Source organism: Lissotriton helveticus (assembly GCF_964261635.1).
Source record: "Lissotriton helveticus chromosome 1_1 unlocalized genomic scaffold, aLisHel1.1 SUPER_1_unloc_31, whole genome shotgun sequence".
NCBI lineage: Eukaryota > Metazoa > Chordata > Amphibia > Caudata > Salamandridae > Lissotriton > Lissotriton helveticus.
Window position 1 is genome coordinate 959,830 of NW_027611672.1, and position 25,316 is coordinate 985,145.

The 25,316-nt window shown below is 43.9% G+C and overlaps 1 protein-coding gene across 1 annotated transcript in view; it reads left to right on the plus strand.

Annotated features, from left to right (window-relative positions):
• The window catches only part of LOC144805883 (uncharacterized), a 104,124-nt gene extending 84,134 nt beyond the window's left edge, over nt 1–19,990 (plus strand). Inside the window, exons 2-4 of the mRNA XM_078672366.1 lie at nt 7,756–7,806; nt 10,456–10,574; nt 17,880–19,990. Coding sequence (XP_078528492.1) covers nt 19,133–19,990 — 858 coding nt within the window. The 5' untranslated portion in view covers nt 7,756–7,806; nt 10,456–10,574; nt 17,880–19,132. The remainder of the gene's footprint in view (nt 1–7,755; nt 7,807–10,455; nt 10,575–17,879) is intronic.
• The last annotated feature ends 5,326 nt before the right edge of the window (nt 19,991–25,316 follow it).

Below are 25,316 nucleotides of genomic sequence, written 5' to 3' on the forward strand. Positions count from 1 at the left end.
GTAAGTTCTCCGGGTTCGTGTTGTTGTCTGCATTGATCCTCAGACATGATTATTTTGTCTCAACAATGCTCATTGGCCCTCACTCGTGGAGTTGGGTCGCTCTTTTCAAGGCATCAGCAAACATTGAAATTTTTTCACTTGAAAAGTCTGTGATGAGAAGATTGACTTGAATTCCGTTTGTGGCTTTCACCAGAGTGAAGGGGGGCAGCCCCGTCAATTGAAAGTGAAAGAACGCACTCCCAGTCAGCACCGACTGCGCCTCATTGCACCTGGGCCTGGACCTGCACAGCATCTGATGAGGCTAAAACTCCCCCAAATATGACTCAACCTCACTAGGGCCTCAGTTACCAGGTAGCAGTCAGCCAATGCCCATCAGGTAAACAAGCATTGGCATAGCCAGTGGGTCTCGCCTTTGGGACCTTATAAGTGTTTAGTTATCCAGCACAATATCCTTGGTGCAACAACATCAACTGTTGCAAGACTAAACACTTATAAGGTCCCAAAGACAAGACCTATTGGCTATGCCAATGCTTGTTTTAATTGTTTCCTGTTTGTGCCTTTTAGAGATGCAAGCTTCTGTTTCATCCTCCTGTCTAACTACTCCAGCATTTTGTTGATCTAGGTCATGGGTACTCACAAACATTTTCTCGGGGGCCGCAAAGTTTGGTCTATGGTGTGACCGAGGGCCGCACTGATACCAGCGGGGTGTAAAGTCTGGGATGGGGAAACAAAGCATGTATATCTAGTGGCTGCCTTTAAGAATGAAGGTGTTCTTAAAGTTAAAGGCCTTGTTACTTCATTTTCCTAACTGCAATTAACCTTTAAATAAGTGTTTGCTGTATATGTACGTTTCTTGTTCATGTTAGTTCTGACTCGAGTAAACGGCAGCCCAGTGCTGCTGCTGCCCGGGGGTCCGCATGTAAAGACCTGGAGGGCCTTATGCGGCCCCCGGGCCGTATTTTGAGTATCACTGATCTAGATCCTCCCGGCGACCACCCCAGCTACATGTGTATTTCCATGTTCTTCAAAAAGGGATCGCAGTTGAGCAGACAGGCTTGTCAAGTCTTCAAGGAAGTGTGAGTGTGACGAGGCTGGTGTATTTATTCACCACTTAACTAATCAGTCTCCTGTCCCTCCGTCCTTACGAAAGCCACAATTTGTGACACATTTGCTATTTTAAGGATTGTAATAACATCACTTTTGTATATTTAAGTCCATACAGATACTGAAAACAGCAAACCGCAAGTACAAAAATGAAAAGTACAGGGGGCACGAGCCCTAAACAAAACAAAAAATAGGTTTCAGAGGGGCAGGGTTTGTTAATTAGCATAGGCAGTGTGCAGTAATGTCACAGAGAGGGACATTGCAAATCTATAATGCCTCTCTTTAATGGTAATGAACCGTCATTCACGTAATATAAGCACACACATGAGCAGCGTATACCCTCATGTACATGAATAAAGAAGTCTTAAATGTATTTTGGTACAACAATGTGGGAGAGTTTTAATGAAACGTGGGGGAACATGTTAACATTGACTTTCATTGGGCAGAGCAAGTTTCCAGTGGGAGAAAGCTAAAATATTGTAATGCATGATATAGAATGAATATAGTGCTCTCTGAATCTGACTTGCATATCTATGTACTTTTTTTTACTGCATTGCACAGATATTCTATGCAGTAGTCTATTATTATTTTCCTTTTGCATGATAGCTGTGCATTACAGTTAGCTTATAGATGCCACTTCTTCAGCTATTCACTAATGGTGAGCATTTTTATTTTGGTGCCCGTAAATATTCTCTATGTCAGTGCGACCCTGATAGTTGGCAGCCCACTAGCGATTCATTTGATGTTTACTAAATACCAGGCAGTTGGGGTAAACCTGCTACTTGCTACCAAATGGGTGTTTGGACACACAACAAACTGGAACAAGCATTTGCAATGCAATTGGTCTCACATTTACGCAAGTTTGAGCTATTGGCATTGTAAATGACAATGCCTTTTATTTATGTTTTGGGTTTCAAAACATAAATAAAATGCTTTGTCATTTACAATCCCAATAGCTTAAACTCGTGTAAATGCGCTACCTGTTGCATTGCAAATGCTTGTTATCTTCAGTCTCATGGTCTTTTTAGTAACATTAGAAAACTTAAATTTGAAGCTTTGGTGTGGACCCTTATGGCCTAGGGCGCTGTACACACAACCATACATTTCTAATTCGTTGTCAACAAAGTTTGAATTTGAATGATTCTGCCCAGGTTTATCCAAAAGCTGTCAGTTACTGAAACATTTTGCATAGTGTATTTTCCTGTCAACAAATAAACATGTGTGTGGAATAAATGCCTTAGTGGCCGCTTACTTCCTTGAAGTACTATTTTCCTTACAGTAAAGTCCCCAATTTAATTATATTCAAATGGCATTAGATTTATGGAATTCCCCCTTCCCACCCCACAACAGAAGCATTCCTATGGATTACCTAGATACCTGTGTGTGTGGTTTGATTGCCACAGTTGTCCTTGACGACTCCGGTTCTGGTGTGCATTACTGGGTCAATGGTGAAGATGGACATATACTGTTTGAAGAAGTTATGTCCAGTGGTCCTTTTGGCAGCGGCTATAAACCACTCGCGCCTCTTTGTCCCATGCTCCACTGGCATCCCACTGATTTTTCATGGAAGATTAAATCTGCCCCTGTAAGTGTATCCCGCTCCTGGGAAGCCTGTGGGATCTATTCAAAGCCAATGGCCTGTTACATTAAACCACGCGAGCTACCGGGGCAGAACCCACAGATGGCAGCCGCGGTGCGTGCATCTGCGGCGTGACGGCCGTGCTCTCAGGGCTTCTACGCGCTTGGTTTCTTGGCCTCCACGTGTAATATTACTGTAGCACCAAGGCCGCAGGCCACGGCTCTCATTCAGTCCATTTTTTTCGTAAATGTATTGTTTGGGTGATGGGTTAAGTTCCTCTTAGTTTCCAACAGGAAGAGGACTTTTCTGCAGATGCGCCACTGGAAAATCTTTTAACGTTATTCATTACATAGGAAATTAAGGTGGTGGACATGGTGGTGGTGGATGCGATGGTGGTGGTGGTGGATGTGGTGGTGGACATAGTGGTGGTGGTAGACTTGGTGGTGGTGGATATGCTGGTGGTGGGGGTGGGGGTGGACATGGTGGTGGTTGACGTGGTGGTGATTGACGAGGTGGTGTTGGACACAGTGGTGGTGGACGCGGTGGTGGGCGTAGTGGTGGTGGCATGGTGGTGGTGGATGTGGGGGTGGACGTGGTGGTGGACGTGGTGGTGGACATGGTGGATGTGGTGGTGATGGACGTGGTGGTGGTAGACGTGGTGGTGGCCTCGTGGTGAATGTGGTGGTGGTGGTGGACATGGTGGTGGTGGACGTGGTGGTGGTGGATGTGGTGGTGGTGGATGTGGTTGTTGTGGACATGGTGGTGGATGTGGTGGTGGTGGATGTTATGGTGGTGGACGTGATGGTGGACATGGTGTTGTTAGTGATTTGGTGGACGTGGTGGTGGATGTGGTGGACATGGTGGTGGATGTGGTGGACATGGTGGTGGTGGACGTGGTGGTGGTAGATGCGGTGGTGGTGGATATAGTGGTGATGGACGTGGTGGTGGACGTGGTGGTGGTGGACGTGATGGTGGTGGACATGGTGGTGGACGTGGTAGTGGTGGACGTGGTAGTGGTGGATGTGGTGGTGGACGTGGTGGTGGTAGTGGAGGTGGTGGTAGTGGATGTGATGAAGGACGTGGTGGTGGTGGATGTGGTGGTGGTGGTAGTTGTGGTGGACGTGTGGTGGTGGGTGTGGTGCTGGTTGACGTGGTGGTGGAGGTGGGTGTGGTGGTGGTGGTGGTGGTGGACATGGTGGTGGTGAACGTGGTGGATGTGGTGGTGGTGCACGAGGTGGTGGTGGTGGAAATGGTGGTGGTGGATGTGGTGGTGGTGATGGACGTGGTGGTGGATGCGGTGGTGGTGGACATGGTGGTGGTGAACGGGGTGGTGGATGGGGTGTTGGTGGATGTGGTGGTGGTGGACATGGTGGTGGACGTGGTGGTGGTGGACATGATGATGGTGGTGGACGTGGTGGACATGGTGGTGGTGGTGGACATGGTGGTGGTGGACGTGTTAGTGGTGGACGTGGTGATGGTGGTGGACATGGTGGTGGTGGACGTGGTGGTGGGTGTGGTGGTGGTGGACATGGTGGTGGTGGAGGTGGTGGTGGTGGACGTGGTGGGGGTGGACGATGTGGACGTGGTGGTGATGGATGTGGTGGTGATGGACATGGTGGTGGTTGTGGACGTGGTGGTTGGGGTGGAGTTGGTGGTGGATGTGGTGTTGGTGGACGTGGTGGTGATGGACGCAGTGGTGTTGAATGCGGTGGTGGTGGATGCGGTGGTGGATGTGGGGTGGACGTGGTGGTGGACGTAGATGTGGTGGTGGCCGTGGTGGTGGTGATGGACATGGTGGTGGTGGACATGGTGGTATTGTTGGATGTGGTGGACATTGTGGTGGTGGATGTAGTGGTGGTGGATGTGGTGGTGGTGGACATGGTGGTGGTGGTGGACAAGGAGCCTCGTATACCACACATATAATAATACAGAACAGAGCACCCTTTCGAGTGGATGACAGTGTAGGCCACATAACTTTCAAGTCAGTAACACCCCCATGCATGCACTCATCCTGCACACACTTTCCTTAAAGCGACTTCCTAGCTGGTGACCCGCATGCATGCACTCACCCTGCAAACACTTTCCTTAAAGCGACTTCCTAGCTGGTGACCCCCATGCATACCTTCACCCTGCACACACTTTTGTTGCAATAACTTCCTAGCCAGTGACCCCCCATGCACGCACTTACCTTGCACACACTTTCCTTGCGGTGACTTCCTAGCTGGTATTCACCATGCACGCACTCACCCTGCACGCACTCTCCCTGCAGTGGCTAGTGGCTACCTAGCTGGTGATCCCCTTTGCACACACTTTTGTTGCAGTGACTTCCTAATCGGCTGTGGTGACTTCCTAACTTGTGACCCCCATACACGCACTCCCCCTGCACACACTTTGTTGTAGTGACTTTCTGCAAGAAGCCTCTCTATGCACAATCTCACTGACACACTCCCTCTGATATAACGTCTGCACAATGGTTCCCGGTGCACACATTTCTCTGAAGACACGCGCCTTGCACGCACTTTCCATGAGGGGTGTCACAGCGATATATATACCGCCAGCGCGTTTTCAGGGCATCGGTGACGTATCACGCACTGCTGGCAGACAGTTGTTCTCAGACACTACCTGCACTCACAGTCCCCTCACAATCACGCTGCACACACCTTCAACGAGCAGCCCTTCATCGCTGCACACAGCCCTCCAGCAGACAGTCATTACACACACTGGTTCACCCTCTCCTTGCTTCCTCACCACCTGCACGGATGCAACCTTCACTCGGTGATTCAATACACTCACTATCACCCGTGCACACATCCACTCTCCCCACAGTGACTTCTTGCAGTGTGCGCTCTATTCACACCTCAACCACACGCGTGCACACACAGTCCCGGTAGACAGGGACTTCCCCTCCCATACAAACTCACTCCTTTCAAGATCTCACTGTGACGGCTCACTACCAGATGCGCACCTCTGATCACTCCCCGAGTTACACCTTCAACCAGTGACGCGCTGATCGGCCTCCCTCCGTGGGGCATCCAATCTCACACCAGAGGGCGCCCGTTTACACACTTATCACACTATCTGCTCCATCCTTTTGTTGTTGTTAGCCACTGCCATGGCACTCCTCACTGTGGTAGTGCCCCCAGTCTCCCCTCTTCAATGCCCTCGATGAAGTCTGCAGCGATCCCCTCTCGTGCACAGCTCCCAGGTACACGTCAGTGTCCTTCTCCCACCAGCAATGTCCCCTCTCCCCCCTTGCAGGGCATCCCTTGCCCTCTGCAGCCCCCGTCCCCGAACCCTGTGTTACCCTTCTAACGCCTGAATTACTGCTTGTCTACTACAGTGCCCTTTCGCTCCCTCTTCAGCACATCTGTTACCCCCACCAGGCCCTCTCTCGCTCAAGCAGTGCAGCTTTCACACCACCTGGAGTTCTTTCTCACCTCTAGCAGAGCCCCTCTCACCCTTAGTAGCGACACTCTGAACCCCAGCAGCACCCCTCACAGCGTCCTCTCACCACCCCACAGCGCCCATCACACCCTCGCAGCGCCCATCACACCCGCAGCGCCCATCACACCCTCGCAGCACCCATCACACCCGCAGCGCCCATCACACCCTCGCAGCACCCATCACACCCTTGCAGCGCCCATCACACCCCCCGCAGCGCCTATCACACCCTCGCAGCACCCATCACACCCTTGCAGCGCCCATCACACCCTCGCAGCACCCATCACACCCTCGCAGCACCCATCACACCCTCACAGCACCCATCACACCCTCGCAGCGCCCATCACACCCTCGCAGCGCCCATCACACCCTCGCAGCACCCATTACACCCTTGCAGCGTCGCTCTCACACCAGCTACAGTTCTCTCACCTCTCGCAGCCCCCTCTCACCCTTAGCAGCCCCCCTCAAGCTTTGAAGCCATCGCTGTTGCATATTTATCTTATGCAACTAACAACCATTGACAAAGCCAATAGTCCTGGCTTGTAGTAGATGTAATCTTACTTGTTGTATATGGATGGAATGGCGAATCAGCAAAATACCCTTGGGGCGACACACTATGCCGAGCATGTATTTTCAGTTTGGGTTTTTAAGCCACGCCCTTCATTACATCGACCACGTCCCTCTGGGAGCCAGCACAAGGTTTTTCATTCCACTTAAAGCCCTTTCTCCGGTATAGTGGCTTCCTGCTGAACTGAGAATACAAGTTCACTCAGACTTGGCAGTCAGCTCCAGAGAGACTAATCCATTCCCGGGCCCCTCATCCATTGGCACCTTGTGATTCTTACAGCGTTACAATTCATATCTCATTCCCCTTATTGGATCTGGTCATTTTAGTGTTATTTTGTTCAATACATTTTACTTTTTTTTTCTATTTTGGTTTGGGTTTTTTATTGTTTTGCATTTTGACTTTTACTTTTTTGGTTTCTGCATAAATATTTGACATATTACCTTAAGTTAAGCCTGCCTGTTCCGTGCTTAGGTACCAGGGGGTTGATCCTAGGTTAATTGAATGGCTTTGAAAGTTCATTCTGACAACGGTTGTGATTGTTCCTCATCTACCGTAAATAATAATTCAGTTTCTTACAGAAACTATCTGAAATTATCTGCAAAACAGGCAGGAGACAACCTACCAGGCTTGAAGCACCCTGTGGACAAACTGGAATATGGGAATAGTATTGTGTGGCAATAGAACCTCTAAAAAAATTCAGCTTGGTGATGAACCAAGAATCACGCTTGAATGTCACAACTTTTTAAAACAAGGTAGTCAGGAAAGTGTGGCAAATATATTGCAGCTCTTTGCATTTTGGCAGCCCCAAGCAAATTTGAGAACAGAGTGGATGTATATAGCAGAGGCGAGTCTGTTCACCCAATGTGAGTGGTGAGATCCGCTTTGCTGGTCTGCCTGAAGTTATGATGCTGCTGACAGTGGCCTGTCTGCTAATAGCGATGGCGTGACTGGTGGATCTATGAAGCCAAATAAGAGAAAATTATCTTCCGACACCACAGTCTTCGTGACTGAGACCAGTAATACTGAAGACTCTGAGACTCACAGCAGTATTTTCTCCTTTCAGAGCGTTATTGCTGCAGATGGAGTGAAGCCCAGAAGTAAGCACATTACTAAGGTACCAACAAAGTTTAATATTGTTCATTTGTATTAACAGTTTCTCTTTTGCAGCTTTTGGAAATGCATTTTCTAATTTTGTTGCTTTTTGGTTAGTTTTTTATTGTAGCTGTTATCTTCGGTTTAAAGGGAAAGATGTTGTAGTGTGTGACTGTGGCGTGGGATCAAGAAGAGACCTAAGACCAGTTCGGGGTAGGTAAGGTTTTATTTTGGAAAACGTCTTTTTATGACAGGTTGTCAAGGTGTCTCTCTGAAAAGCTCTGGGGTGCGTGATGGCGTCTGGTTATGGTCTTGTTTCCAGATGGTTAAGAAGCAGACTTCAGGGGATTTTCCGTTCTTCCTAACTCCTCATTGGACTCCGCCAGGGAAAAGAAAAAGGTACAGGTCGTCAGGATATGTACTCTATCAGGACTCTCCCACAGGGAACCGGGCAAGTGCAGCGGACACCCGTGCTAAGGTGCTAAACACTTTATTAAACGTGCGAGGGTGCAGAGGCGTGATTACTGGTGAGAAGGGGTATATTTACACGGTGAGGACAAAGAAAGGTTGGGCATATATTGTGGCACACACGCGGCTACGGTTTACAAGAACCCCGTCTTCCACGGATTCGGTGGCCCCCTGGCTTACTCCTGTCATCCTCGGGTTCGCCTCCAAATGCTACGTTCTCTGCTCCTCCGGGCCGCTCTCCCACTCTCGATCCTCGGTCGGTGACGTCACACGCCAGGACATCTTCTTCCGCATTTTTACCCACTAGGAATCCCGCGTCGTCATCAGGGGCCGGAGCTGCGTACTCGTGTGTCTTCCAGTTAAAGGGGCCGTCATCCAATTCGTCGGCTAGGTCCCAGGAACAAGGTTCTCCCCTGTTCCAGTTATGCTGATAATGAGGCAGAGAGGGGGAGGACGTCAGTTCACAACGCCACCACTCAACATTATCCGGTTCTTTTCCTCCCGTCCCCTGTCCAGTGTTACAGTGACCTTAATGCTGCAATTTGCATTTCATTACCATCATTTGCTTACTCTGGAGAATCTCAGGGTGTAGGAGGTTTGCTGTTCCAGAGTTCTTTCTTCAGCTTCTGGGCAGTTTTCACTCTGTGGCGATCTGTGGTCCTGTTTCTCTGCTCTTCTTGTAGTAGCTCTTATCAGAGCTTCATCCATCCGCCAACGATAATAAGATGCCAGGCATCACCCAGCACACAACACAGACTATGTTGGGCTACGTCGGCGCAGTTAGAGCGAGGATAAAGTTCTCCGGACCCATCAGGCTGTGAATGTAACCTAAGGGCTTAAGATGAAATGAAGAGCTTACCTCCTTCCTGAGTGGCTCCAGACTGCTGTGTGCAGACCTGATAGCTGGCAGCACCCTGGAGTATGTATGTATAAATCAGATTATGTTGGAAGTAACCTGCAATACAGTGGCAGGCAGTACCCTGCCAAAGAGTAGGAATTCTCATGGAATTTTATTTCCTGACACATTTATGGAGATAGTCTTTTAACAGGCAGAAGAACAACACTGACCACACATTTTCCTGGCACTGTCTTTAAAATGACGTAACCATTAGGAATGGCCTTTCTTTCTGCTGGAATAATAACACAAGTTATCTTGTACTCTGCTATGATGTTGCACCACAGATCTTTGGCTGCAATGCCTTACATGTTTCATTCAAACGTGCTTTCTACAGGGCACATGCATGATTTGCTGCTGTAGAGGTATAATGCTCCTGTGTACTGTGGCAGACTCAGAAATATTGAAAAACTAATGATTTCTCTTTCAGCACTTCATGTAAAGCCTTTCATTTTTTGACTCGTACATTTGGCAGAAACATAACTTAGTACCATTAAAACAGTTGTGATGGGGAACATTCATGTGGGGTTAGGACTGGCTCGACCAGAGTGCTTGCTGACTTGGAGGAGTATGGAGTTGGTCCGGTCCGGTGTCGAACCAAGCCAGCGATGCTTTGCTGCAGGCTCGTTTGCCCTGATAGCTGGTCAACAGTTTGAGGAGGAGGAGGTGAAGAGCTGGCTAAGTGTGCCATGAGGCTGACATTTCAGTACATCCCTGAGAAGTGAGCTTTGAGTCGATGTAGTGTTCCTCTTTTACCACGTGCAATTCACCCTCTCCAAAGCCTCAAGAATTCCTGGGTGTGAAGGGCGACTGATTCTGATTGGGTGCTTGATAGTTTTCCAGAAACTCATGTTCTTGGTTGTTCATGTTTGTCAGTAGTTAATTAAACACGTCCAGGGGTTTTATCTCTTCAGTTGGCACAAGCTGCAATAAAAGTTTCTTTGTCGCTGCAAAAAAATATGAATGGCCGACGGCCTCTATAGATCAAATAATGGAAGGGCTGGAGAACTGTCATTCATCTCACTGCTAAGCAGAGCAGTGTCATGCTTCACCCTCACTCAGGCCTCTGATTTTCACCAACATCGCTTAGAACACTGGGACTTTAGAGCCCATCCTTTTAATGAGAAAAACAAAACTACAAGTCCCATAAGCAATAGTGGCGGAAGGTGTCATGCATGACCTGGGGCAACATCTGATTCAGCACATCCAGTTCCATTTTTTAAGTATTTGAGACAATATTGATTTATAACCTTTGTTTTTTATGGTCATGAGTCACCTGAATACTAAAAACGTGTCTTTTACTTTCAGTATCAATTAAGTAATGGTCACCAGCTTGGAAGCTCTGTTAAATCTTCAGTATTTGTCATTGATCTCCATGTGTGGCTGGTTTGGTTCTGCCCCTGCATCGTTCCCGATAACTCGCACAGGTAAGGAGCTTGTAGCAGCAACATGATAACCCCATACTCGTCTGTAAGAAGTGCGCTCTGAGGCAGGTATCCGATCATTTTTGTGAAACAAGCAAGCGCCAATATCTGCTATGTACAATTGTTGAAATAAAACACAATCAAATCACAGTATACTGTTCCGGAGGTTCAGTCCCAGAGTCATTATCTGTAACTGAACGCAGACACCCTAGGAAGCATGTGCTTTTAAGACAAGTTGCGTTCACTCACCTGCAGGTGACATGCTTCATCATTGGGCTATACTCCTCACCAGGCCGGCACTACAATGCCTTGCGGGCACCACAAGAGGGCATTTTGTCGGACATCTTTTATAAAGTATGCCGGATGAGCATAGTAGGACAGAGGATGTTGTGTCATAAGATGTGAGATTGGTGAAAGTCTGAATATAAGATCAGCTATCGACCAGTTGCCGCAATATAGTTAATGTGATCATACTAGTCCATGTTAAGATTAAAAATAGTGGCAGAGAAATTGAGGAACTAATGGCACCTATCACTGTGTGAATGTGTCGATCACCTATGGACCTGCTGGTAAGCTGGAATCTATACTTCAGGTCAACATTTTTCATGCCTTGTGGAGCAATCTGTTGGCATTTCATCAGGACCAAATATGGGAAAATGGGTAAATGTGACCTAATCTTCTCCACCGCGTGAGGAGCTCTGTAACTCAAAGCCCTGCACTGTGCATAGGTGATTAGGTGCCTATTAACATCTTACTACCAAAGGTGAGCACTGTTTAACAGAGTGCACTAGATAAGTAACCCTCCTAAAATTCAGGACAAACTGACTTATCCAATAGCGAGGACAGCGTATCAGAAGGCAACTGGTTTGAAAAGCACATGCTTCCTAGGGCGTTCAGTTAGAGATTATTTCTGTGGGACTGAACCTCTAGTACAGCATACTGTGAGTTGAATTATAAGAAGAATGTGTATACTGGACTGTCATTTTCCTCGTCATCTTTTATGATATGTAAAATAAAACACAACACACCTGGAGGCCAACAAATCTATCGTACATTTAATGCAAAAATAGCAAAAGGCCAAGCAAACAATTGTCTTTGCAATGGACGAGAGCATCCACCCTAAAGCAAGTTGGAGTATATAATGCTAATGCTACACAAAGTATTTTTATACACTTTTCTCCTAATACAAGTCAATGAAACATGAACACATGATAGAAACAGTGACTGAAACAACACTAATGAGTAGGAGGCAGGATCTTCTCTCGAGAGGAATGTGAGGAGTCCGTAAGGTGCAGATAAAAGATACACAGACAAGCTGCAGAATTCACTGTTTCTGAAAATAACACTTCTGTTTGTCAATATTCAATTTACTACAAGATACAGGAAAGTGTGCAGTTGGACATCACTAAATAAAATGGTTCTGGGCCCTAATAGAATCATATAACTTTGCAGGCATATTAAGGCAAACAGACACATCAAATTAATATAAGAATATTGTAATTTGGTAATGTAATATATCAATGCAGGTTGTGGCATTGATGTGTATGATGTGTAAACAATTATCGGTATTGAAGAAACCAGTATATCCAGTTATGTTTTCTCAATTCCTTCTTCCCAGTGGCCACCACTGCTGCTATCCAGTTGTGTTCAGCAGTGCCTCCTGTGACCTGGAATCCTGTATTTATTCAATAGCAAATGTTGTCAATGCTTCTAGCCAACCCCGGTCACTGGTGCCACTCGCACCCCACCATCCTTGGGACTGTTATTCTTTTAGCTAGCTCCAGTCAGTAGTGGCCCCTTGGACCTGTATGTAAGCCTACTAGCCAGCTCCTGTTAGTACTGGCCCCTGGGACCTGTTATCATTCTAGCCAACTTGAGTCTTTAGTAGCACCTTGGGACTAGTGATCATACTAACCAGCTTCAGTCAGTATTGGCTCCCTGAGACCTATTATCCTGCTAAGTAACTCCAGTCAGTAGTGACCCCTGTACCTTAAATCCTGCAAATATTCAAAACCAGAGGTTAACTCTACTGCCAACCAGTTCCAGTCAATATTGACATGTATTGTTACCCTGCTTGTAATGAATACCAGAGGCCAGCGTTGTTGCTAGCCAGCTCCAGTGACCAGTGCCCGTCACATATTATCCTCAATAGGATCGATGCCCAAGGCCTGTGCAGCTGCTAACCTGCTCTAGTCAGTAGTGACCTCCCAGACCTGTTATTCTGCATATAATCAGCAAGGCTTTGGCCCTAATAACACTCACCCCACATCCTTATGGTATATTAGCAATATAATTTATTTACATCATACGGTAGTTACCGCACTATATCACACGATCCCAAAAACAAAGAAAATAAAAATTTGCCTAACCGTTCAGCACTCCACCTTGTCAAAAATGACCAAATCACACCAAGCACTATAGCCTGCTACATCACATGGCACACTCAGCCACAACATGACAAGATACCACGGCAGGGATTTGGGGACATTAATCCTCAGGCATGTATGCTGTAGATGCACATGCTTCGCATACTCCTGCCATCTTGTGTTGGGTCCGGATGTTTGCAAGTTGTTTCATTATTACCCCTAGATTTATATTCCGGCATAAAAATTACCTGCACCACTTAACAAATCTCTATTAGTTTCATCCCCTCTGATACTCTCTCTCTTTGCTCTATTTGTTTCCAATTGTGATGGCTTATTTTCCACCTGTTTATTACATTCCTCCACTTGCAGCATTTCAAAGGACTGAATTTTCCCATTCTCTATCATTTTTATACTATCAGCTTGATTGTTTAGGCATTTATTTTTCATAACTGCTTGTACCTCCGATAGATCCTTATTAAATAGAGGGTAAAAGGGTTTTGTTGGAGACATTTGTTTACCCTCACCTTCACAATATGATATTTGGTCATGGTTGTTTCCAGTGTTCAATCTCACTATATCTGATGCATTTGTATTTTTTTTATACTCTTAGAAGCTTATTTCTTGCTTTCCGTATTTTTTTCCTCTGTCTTTTTGATAGATGAACGTCCTGAGCTGCGTCTGTCATTGTTGATTGTGTCGAGCATAGGTTTATCACTTCTTGATCTTTTTTTTTATCATCTATTTTTTCTTTAACAACAACAGTATTGTCTTTACATTTTATTGTATCTTTAGAGGGGCAGTCGGTCTTGATGCTTTGAATTCCGACATTAGGAAAATTCCCTTTTACATAGTCAAATATTGTTTTTAAAATATCCGGAATGGTAGCTAGTTTGTTAATTAGTTGGGCACAACTACACTCTGCATACGTAGATATTGGCTGAGATTGTGCCCTTACTATTAGATTATTTTGTGTTGTTATCTTCTGCTCAATTCCGGCAACAGAGGATGACGCAGCACTCAAGAGATCTATTTGGATCTCCTTTTTGTTGGACTGATATGTTAAAGCTTCCAGAGTTAATTGCGAGGTTTTGAAGAATAAATCCCAAATTGCTCCCGCGTTCCCACTTCCTGGTACCTAAGTACCTAGGCTATGGTGTTGCCCATTTATGAATTATAGGTCCTTATACTCCTCTTTTTGTGGTCCTTGAAAATCATGTCCCTCGTCACAAGAATTTATGAATTGTGGACTACTATTCAAAACTTCTTTTTGATACGGAGTACTCCAACGCTGCAGAGTTTCTGGGTTGCTGTTGTATTCGTCCTTATTAATTTGAGATCCGTTATTTTGATTACATTTCGGCTTGTCCTGTTTTTAACTGAATTTATTTTAGACAGAGTAAGATCCGATTTCAGTGGGGTATTGGCTTCCCTTATGATTTTCACCCCACCATTTAGTTCATTTGGAGCTTCTTGCTATGGTTGATTTATTTGGCCCAAATTAGATGGTTCCCCTATACCGTTAGCTTTTCTGATTTTTACTTGCACTTCTATTGGCATTGGCTGCCTAGTTTGTAGTAAGTGCTGAGTATCTTCCATTGTTAGATTTGTGCATTTTACGTCCTCTTGTTGTGAACGACCAGTAAGTGGAATAGTTAACATCTCTAGGTCCGTTATTTGACCCCAATGGTTGACTTGGTCCTTAGTTGAATTTGACATTCGTTCGACTTCAGCTTCAGACTCCGGGTGGCCTGGTTCACTTACTCCTTGCTTAGGGGCTATAACATTTGTTCCACTCAGTGGTTTAATTGGAGTTTGAAGATCACATGGGTTAGTTAGCAATGTTAGCATAGCACCAGTTGGATCTTTCATAAAATCAAACTTTGACGGCGACTTTCCCAGTTTCCCAAATGTATGGACCTTTGATGATTTAAAGGACTATATGTCACCTGCCTATTTTATTTTAAACGTATCTAGTATTAGTGTTTGTTGTATTTTTCTTTTCCTTTTGATAGGAGGGAAAGGTGGCCGCTCCTTTCCTGACCTCATAATACACCCTCTAAGGTGAAGAAGTCTTGCTTCTTTCAGAGAATCAAACGGGCCAGTGACAAGACCAAAGAGTGCTTTGATAGGACAAAAACACCTCCAAACACCTCCAAGGGAAAACACCCCCAAAGCACACCTCAGTACAGAATCCGCCGGTGCTGCTGGTTACTTATTTAATGAACTAATTCATTAATCGATTGAATAATATCCGGGCTCCGGGTAGGGCTGTAGTCTAGGCATGCAGAGTAATTCAGGGGCCGAGGGGTACATCAATAGGGTCAAAGTCTATTGTCACTTTCCCCTTTGCATAATTTCTCAGATTTTGTTTTACAGACTTGTTACAGACTCCAATGGCTCAGCGACTTAACCTTAACTACTCGCCACATGCCACACCCCTCTTGCCACTTGTCACTCACCACTCACTGTTCATTGCTTGTTCGTTGCTATTCATCGCTGTCAAGAGTACAAGGGAGAATGCTGGCAATCGTTCAGGAGCAAGAGCTGAATCCAGAGCCAGTCCCAGTACAGACGGCAGATGTTTGCACTTCCCTCCACTCCTCGGCTCATCTCTGCTCTGCTCAATGATTGGTGTATACGTAAAATCAGGCGGCAGTTCCCTGAGTTCTGAGGGATGATTGAAGCGTGCGATGTCGGACCATAGATGCGTCCATTCCTCATCGGAAATAGGACAGTGAATTAAGTCTTCCCACATATACATATTCCGGGGGCGTGGGGAAAGCACTGTTTTAAGGAGGAAGCTATAGATAAATGAGATCACCCCTTTCATGTTAGCAGTCTTGGTGAGAAAGGCCTCAAATTTTGTGAGAGGTCGAGTAGCCGCCTCCCGTATCTGAGGTGTGAGGGCCCAGTGCATCTATTGGATATACTGATATCTTTCCATGTTCTTTGATTCAAAGTCCCTTTGACATTGATCAAAAGTAAGGGGATCAAAATTGTGGAACAAATGTATTGGAGCTAAGCAGCCTCCCCTTCTCCAGGCATCATGGGGTCCCTCATATTGGGCCGGGGGGAAAGCTGGATTGAAATGGATTGGAGTGAATGGGGATGGAAAAGGAGTCCACCTGTCGTCGCCCAAAATTAAGTCCCGTACTTTGAGAGTGGTGCATGTGGGGCAGCTAAGGTCACCCTGGCAGCCGCCTTGAAGAGAAGGGTTCCTCCAGCTATTTCCCTATGGCACTCTCATCTTTGGAGACTGCTTAGCCTGGCTGATATTTTCAGGGATAATTGTAAGAATTTCGAATTTAAATGGGGCCCCCTTGTCTCCTTCCTCTCCCGGGGCCTTCCGTCTGCGGTGTGTCCCTCCACCATCAGTGCCCTCAATCTCTTCCACTCTTGATCACAATTCCTGTATTGACCAACCTCTCATTAGTATGAATACGCCGCCACCACTGGTGGGGTGGGAGGTGTTTTTTTTTTCTTTGTCCCTGGTTAGATTCATAATTACTTATCTAATGTTAGGATGAGTTTGTCCACGCTTTTTGGCTATTTCACATACAACACCTCGGTGGAGCAACCTGGAGAAATTACCGTTACAGAAGGCCGTTGAGTTTTCTTTAGACCTATCTGCTGGCTTAGCAAAGTTGCATGACCTTCTTTTTTTTCTTTTTTATCTCTCTGTCTCAGCTCCGGGGCACTTAGAAGCTGTATCTTTCATTTGGCGTATCTAATAAGAGGAGGAGCTGGTTTATATTGATCAATGCACTTTGTCCACCTGTTATAATTCTGTTGAGGCTTTATGATCCCCTGCGTGGGACCAAGTGATAATGTCATTTTTGCCTGTGGACTGTGGAAAAAAAAATATTAAACACATTTTTGACAAAAATCAGGCATTATCTGCCCCTCTGTGCTCCTCGGTGCCCTACAGCAGCCGCCGCACGAGCAGCGCCAGCAGCGCCTTAGCACCGCGGTGCCAGCAGCGGCTGTTCCTGACCCCAAAGCAGATCCGTAGAACTTAAAGCGCCCGTATAACAGGACGAGGGTGCAGCAGGAGAAACCTTTGGGAGTGGGAACCGGTCACAAAACAAACCCGGGCAGGAGTCTCAAGCTCCGCTCCGCTTGCTCGTCAACGCCTCCTTGGCTCGGACCCTTGGCTCTAACCGATATGCTCTGCACTCACCGCCGAATCACAGGCCGACTACGACTGTGAACACCAACAGAGGGAAGAATTGTGTGTTTCACCCAGTTAGTAAAAAAAAACAGCATAAGTCTTGGCTGCTTCTGCTGCACCCAGAGTCTTATGCGACTTTTCAGTCTAATTTTTCTGTCTGGAAAAAGATTGTGTCCTGGTTTTCTGCACCCAGTAAAACCAGGTGCAGAAAAACCTAATAACTGATAATCAGGTGGAATAAAATGAACACATGAAAGTACGCCTTAATTTCATTGCCCTTGATTCACACTCTCGACCATAGTTGAGGGATTGGTCTAGGCATAGTCCTCGCAGCACACAATAGATTTGCGTGAGGCAGAGGCCAAAATTCAAAAGTCAGGAAACCAGATACAAGTAGGTGGTAACTCAGGACAGGGGAAAACGCCTGTGGTCCGTGGAGGAGTCATTCCCTTCCCAGAAATCTGCATTACAAATTAATTAATAGTGTATATTTTTTAATATCTGTTTGGTGCCAGTCCATATGACTTATATATCTGCCTTTGGGATTCTATGTTACAACTCCATAGGGTACATGTATCCTTTGTGAGCTTAATAAAATGTTGAAAATTCTACAAATCCCCACTCTTCCATCCAAGTACTCTCATGCTACCATTCTACACTCTGCTCTGTCTGAAAAATAGCTCAATATTTTCAAAATTCTGCATTGATTTGGCTTGTAAATTATATTTTTGGAAATGTACATGTATTAACTATTTAATTTTAATACTATAGGTGATTGAAATTACGGACGAAGAAAGCAAGATTTAGCACTACGCAACTGAATGTCAGTGGCATAAGAAGGATTATTTTGAAAAACTGAAGGACATCCAGCATTCTACGTTTAAACAATTTCCAAAAATCTAAGTGTGGCAAGGAAAGTACTATACCTGTAAGTGAAGTCTTTAATTTTGCATTTCATTAACCCAGAGCAAAGCCATATCTGTGCACACAGCATCAGAAATAATGTAGAAAGACTGCTTCAGCATCCTCATCTGAAATATTATCAGAAAGACAAATTGCCTCAGCATGACAGAATAACGTTCATCTAAAGCATCATGTAATTTTAGAGAGGAAGCACACACTACATATAAGAAACTTACAACTAAAGGTTTCTTCTGGATACCATCAAAGAAAAGACGCTGAAAGAAGACTCCGAAGCTGACACGTTAACAACCAAAAGATTGGAAAATCACCTTTGTTCAACAACCGTTTTTAACCAGTTACGCAAGTTTGAGACTATCTGTCTCTGGATATAAAACACCTTCACCCACTCTGCTCTTTCTTGCGAAAACCTTAAAAATTCACCACTTTATTGTGTTAATGACCATCTCAGATTGTTTCCTTTTTATTGTGTACTGTTCTGTAATTCTATGTAAATCGCCTCAACATTATCTGTTGTGCAGGAGTCATATGTAAAACTGTTAAATATAAAAATGGATTAAAGGAGCACTGTTGCGCTATATCTAATGTAAATAAATCCTCATCCTCAGAACTACAAACCTTAAACTTACCCCAAACATAGAAAGGGTAGAAGGAACTGATGTTCTGCGACTAATGATCCACAATAGTACTCTGCACGTTCTAAAGCCCTCAGTTACTGCCATTACACCAGTGCAAAAAGGTACTTATCAGTTTAATCATTAAATATCAGACTAACACCTTATTACTGCATTGCTAAGAACCTATACAAATAGATTTGAGAAAAACTTCAGTCACAAATTAAGTTGCTGCCGGAGAGGCTATTACCTAAAGACTATTATCTGTTAGAAAGATTTCAACAGGTGTTACAGGACTGCTTCCCGACATTTTTTGCTCAATTCAAGTGTTGAGAAGATTACACACAATTTCTTTTAGAGATAAGTGCTGAACATTATCTAAACAAGCCCGACTCTAAAATTGAGGGCAAAATAACCGGAGTTAGGGAAAAAAGTTACCTGTGCCCAAAAAGATACAGCCATAAATCATATCTCACAGAATTTGACAGAATGCACACAGGGGAAAACCACTCTCAGTGCAAAGTATGCCAAAAAAGATTCAGGCGTAAATCTTATCTCACTGAGCATATGAGAATCCACACTGGGGAAAAACCTTTTCAGTGCTCTGAATGCCAGAAATGTTTCAGTGACAAAAAAAGACTCACTAAACATACAAGGACCCACACTTGGGTAAAACGTTATCAGTGCACTGAATGCGACACATGTTTCAGTGAAAAAAGCAGTCTCACTCAGCATATAAGAACCCACACTGGGGAAAAACCTTATCGGTGCTCTGAATGCCACAAATGTTTCCGTCAAAAAAGCAATCTCACTGAGCATATAAAAATCCACACTGGGGAAAAACCTTATCAGTGCTCTGAATGCCTGATATGTGTCAGGCAAAAAAGGGATCTCACTCAGCATATAAGAATCCACACTGGGGAAAAACCTTATCAGTGCTCTGAATGCCACAAATGTTTCAGTCAAAAAAGCCATCTCACTGTGCATATAAGAATCCACACTGGGGAAAAACCTTATCAGTGCTCCGAATGCCAGATATGTTTCAGTGTAAAAAGCAGTCTCACTAAGCATATAAAAATCCACACTGGGGAAAAACCTTATCAGTGCTCTGAATGCCAGATATGTTTCATTCAAAAAAGCAGTCTCACTCAGCATATAAAAATCCACACTGGGGAAAAACCTTATCAGTGCTCCGAATGCCATATATGTTTCAGTGTAAAAAGCCGTCTCACTCAGCATATAAGAACCCACACTGGGGAAAAACCTTATCAGTGCTCCGAATGCCAAAAATGTTTCAGCCAAAAATCTCATCTCACTGAACATGTGAGAATCCACACTGGTGAATAAAATTATCAGTTCTCTAAATGTCAGAAAAGATTCAGAGGTAGAGATGGTTACTAGCGCCATAAGAAAACACACCATCAAAATATTTCAGTTCTCCGAATGCCAGAAAATCATCAATTATAAACTCAATCTCACTCTACATGAGCAGTCGCACACAGGGGAAAAACATTACCAATTTCTGAGAATGCCAGAAATTCCTATTTGATAGGCACAGCCTCACTAACTATAAGCGACTCCATACTGATGAAACACCTTATTAGTGTTCTGAATGCCAGAAAAGCTGCAGAGAAAAACGCTATTTCACCATGAGAAACTCCACACTAGAGAAAATCCTTATGCCATAAAAGGTTGAATCTGAAAGACAGTGTTATGCTTCATGAGAGATCCCACTCTGGGGAAAAACCTTATCGAAATGCAAGCAATGTTTTGGTTACAAATTACTTCTCACTTGACTTGAGCGAACTCACACGGGGGAAGAAAGCCTTATGTGTGTTCTGAATTGTAGATAAGGTTCAGTCTTGAATACAATGTCATTTCACATGAGAGAATTCACACTGGACTAAAGCCATATACAGGAGGGGAAAGCCAGAAACATTATACTCAGAAAAGAGATCTCACTAAACATGAGAAATGCATCCACACCAGGTGAAAAGTAAGGTGTATCTTGAGTTTGTAGAAAAGCTTCTAACAACCTGACTTTACATGAGAGAGCACATATTGTAGTTGCAATAGAAATCATCAAGAAACTCTTGCAGGATAACTTAGGCTGCCCGCATGCAACATCCTAAGAAATATCAGGCCTGGAAATATTTTTAATTGCAACAGAATCCACAATTTGAGTATCTGAAAGTTACAAAACTCTCAAGGTCTCTACTATACACAGAGAAGTGTTAGTGCTTGCAAAAATCAACTAATTGCCCAAAAATCACAATAATAATGTCTTAAATTTTACTCCACCCAAAAGGTTTCTACTCACCCTTGTTTCTTAACATATGACTGATATCTATTTATTAATGATAAGATTAAGCCTATGCGGAGTTCCTCAGTGAGGAACTCCGCAAAGTGACAAAAAAACTCTTGGGTCTACGCGGAGTTCCGCAAGCAGCGGAGTGCATAAGGGTCATGCCGTTTATGGTGATTTCATCCCATGTTGGAGGATCATTTGGCCCTTCTCTTCCACAAAGTTATGGATCTCTTTGCCAAGGGAGCTATCAAACGCGTCCCTGTGCCAGAATTAGGTTGGGGTTGCTACTCCCACTACTTCTTGGTACCGAAGAAGGACAAAGGCCTGCATCCTATCTTAGTCCTCAGGGACATCAACCGCTTCCTCCGAAAGGAGAAGTTCAAGATGTTAACCTTGGCTCAGGTCTTGTCTGCCTTCGACCCTGGAGATTTGATGGTAGCGTTGGACTTGCAGGCCACTTGCTTTCACATCCCCGTCTTGCCTGCCCACCGGCATTACCTGCGGTTTACGGTAGGCCACACGCATTTACAGTTTACCACGCTACCCTTTGGCCTTACCAGCCCCCCCGGGTGTTCACGAAAGTGATGGCGGTGGTCGCAGCTCATCTGCGCAGATCAGGGGTTCCAGTCTTCCCCTATCTTAACGACTGGCTGTTGAAGGCGAGCTCGCCAAGGCTGTTGTCTCCCACCTCCAGACTACGACGGACTTCCTGCATTTGCTGGGGTTCACAGTTAACGTGCTGAAGTCGCACCTGATTCCCTCCTATAAGCTCCTTTTCATCGGAGCGGTTCTGGACACAGCACAGTTTTGGGTCTATCCTCCCTAGCAGCAAGTCCAGGATATTCGGGCTATGATCACATTTGATTGGATTGTCCACTCCTGATCCTGCTCTGGAAGGAAGTCCTTAGTCATATTAAGGAGGTATTGGGCTTAACCCTGCCTGAGTCCACAGCCAGGGGGAAGCCCAGTACCTCAAACCTGATAACCTAAATGCACTCACTCACAGCGATTGGATTATAGCACTTCACATGCTTGGGGCGGCTAAACAACTTTTAGCACTATACTGGAAAAAAGCGGAGACTCCCCCAATTGCCGCTTGGTTTGTGCGCTAGTGGTATGTAATAACTATGGAACTTTTTACAGCGCGGCTGCAATCACGAGACACCCGCTTCACAGCTGTTTGGCGACCCTTAGTTTAATACCTCTATAAAATAGAACATGCACGTTATTTACCCTCAAAAGTTAAAAAGCGCTGCGACTCTTTGAGGATGCTATACTTCCGCCAGATCCTAACAGGCTTCTCACATAATTAGAACAGTAGTGCCCGCCAACCCCTTCAACCAGCATTAAGACCTTCATTCGCCACACCTGACACCGTCACACACCTATTCCCGTCCGTCCACCCAACCGCCTACTTTGCTGTATACCTCTCCTTTCTATCTCTTTTTTCGACCCTTTTCTGTTCATCTACCGCTATCCACTTTATATGGGGTTCTAGCCTGTGTTCTCAATGTTATTGGTTTTAAACAGGTCCTGAGACTTCCCACAACACGCTAATATTGTTATATGTACTAGATCACGTGGCCGGCCTAACATGGGTTGTAGGCGACATGCTGTGTTCCAATTAGTTTATTATTGCCTTTTTCTATGCTGGGAAACTCTTGAAACCAACGCGGCCGGCCCTCAATGGGTTGTGGGCTTAACGCTGTGCACATCTGGGCCTATGTTCTACTCCTGATTTAGAAAATAAAAGAGATTAAAAAAAAGATATTTCAATATGTTTGACAAAAAGAATAGGTACATTTCATGACAATATTGAAATGGGAAATAACAGGAACAAATATTTACACCACATTTCAAAAATATTAGAGACTACATTTCAGCAATATAGAAAATACTGAGGTTCTTGCATTAATAATCCATTTGGTAAAAGTGATTGCTTGTGGAGTCAGCTCACTCCTGTGTCTGTTATTGCGTTTAAATAAAGGCATTTTTAATGCACCCCATTTTACTTTCAGATTCAGAAACTCCCCCTCGGGTTACTACCTCCTGTTACTGTTTTGCAGTCCACATATGGTTTCAAAGCTTAATACATACCTTAAGGATGTATTACATATTCAAAAGGGACACTATTAACATTCCCCTTCCAAATTCTGAATTGTTAAATGGGCTTAGTACATTTCAACAAGGGGTTTAGCATTTGCAAACTCTGTGAATTACCCAACCAGTGGATTTTTGAACAATAAAACCCTCGGTACATGAGACAATTTTTCTCAATTCCCTCCAAATTAAGTTTGCTAATAATGTTAGTTGAATGATAACCTGTGCACGTACCTATTTAGTGTAAGTGTTGCTTCAGATCAAATAAAAACCATTACACATAACTCTTAAACAAAACTTAAAGACTTTCTGACATCCAGCTTTAATGTTTTGTTAAATATATTCGCAAATGTTGTCACTTAAACAGGAAAGCACCTAAGCGGTCTATGGACATACATAGGATGTAATCATAATCTTTAGATACATTTTCTGAGTTTTAGGTCCAATGTGTGTCTTCTGGGTTTACTCTAAACCAATATAACAAACATATTCACTCCTTTTAAATTTGATCTGTTTGAACTGGTTTCTATTCCAGACAATAATCTAGATTTAGACCAAGGATCAATTCCATCCATGGCTTTTAAAATCTATATATCATTGATCTTTTAGTGTTATCGCAAATAAAACTGTAATAGAACTGATCTGAGAGATGGACCTTCAAGTATTATGCTCAGTCAATTTATTGAACAAACTATGGAGTTAAAATCTGAATAGATTCGATTCACAAGCATTGCCTGACCACTGTATTTTACATCAATAGATTAATTATCAGCATATTTTCTCTAAGTACAATTCAGTCATCTTCTATTTTTCGCGGAACTCTTGCTGGTCTGTTAGAACTCTTTCAAAAATATGACATTTAAATGTCCAAACAATCAGGAATTCTAGTTTCAAGCATGGTCAAACCTTAATGAATGCTATACCTAAAGATGCCCTTCTGTTCCTACATTTTATTTTGCACCATGATCCAGAAATGGCATGTTTTTGCTTTCGGAGGCAAAATTCTAAACATATTTATTGTTGTTGCCATCTGAAACATTATCACTAAGTGGGAAGATAACAACAAGTGGTCTTGGGATGTTTGCTGGAATGGGAAGTGTTTAATCAAAAGGTGGATTGAATTCAAGTTTAGGTGACAATTTTACAAAAGTGTATGGATTTTGTATATATTTAAAATTGTTGATCTCCAAAAAGGCCTAAATCAATAAATCGAATTGAAATTCAAGTTTATCATTTTAATCCTATTGTTGGAAAAGATGTGATTTTGAACCCCATGAGGCAGTTCCTTTCCAGAAAGCATTCAGGTTGTAATCATGAGTCAAATAATGCTGAGGAGGTTAAAATATTCAAATTGAATTCTAATTACACATGAAATGTTCATTGTTCAATATATTTCTCTTAGTATTTTAATGTGAGGACTTTATTGCTTAAGGAAAATAATTAATATTTGTTTTTCTATATGTAGGAAGCATTACATTAATGAAACCACTGTATCCCACCTTCTTTCTTTCCTTAACCTGTTCTTTATGAACGTTTCTGTTGTTGAACTTTAAAGACTGCCCGAAATTAAGAATTGTGCTCTATATATTTTTGCTGTGTTACAGTTTGTTGATTTTTATGTACAACTTTCGTCTCTTATGAGTATGGCAACTGATGTTCTGTTTAGCTTTAATAATCAGCTTATGTTTATTAGGTTTTATTATTCAATAAAATGTTTCAAACACAACAAATGGTAGTTGATATGTATTTACACCTGCAGCATTTTTATTGTATGAGCACTTTCAAAGAGGCCAAAAATATGGTCTGCGGGTTGACGGAGGACCACATTGGCATCAGGAGGGAGAGGTTTGGGCAGGTGATTGGGGATACATGTTAAGTTAGAAGTAGGGGGAATAACGCATGTACATTGTGTGGACTGTGACTCCTGGAGTTATTGTGAGGGATACCACGCTACCCCGTAAATGAATCCCCTAGTGATTATTATCAACAAACTTTATTCGGTTTTATAAAAGAAAAACATAAAAGTCATACATAAAATGATAAAACATTTTCCAAGTTACAGATTGACAAATATAATACATACAAGTTAATCAAAACACAAGATAAAAATTCATGAATTACAGTACCGAAGTTAATCGCAACTTGACCTGAGTCTAACAGCGAACCGTAAAACGTAAAGCATATCTAAAACAGTGTCTTTAGAGAGGAGTTGTAAAAAGATAAGAGCTGGTCTCACCCACCTAAAACCTGTTTTTTTGAGAATGG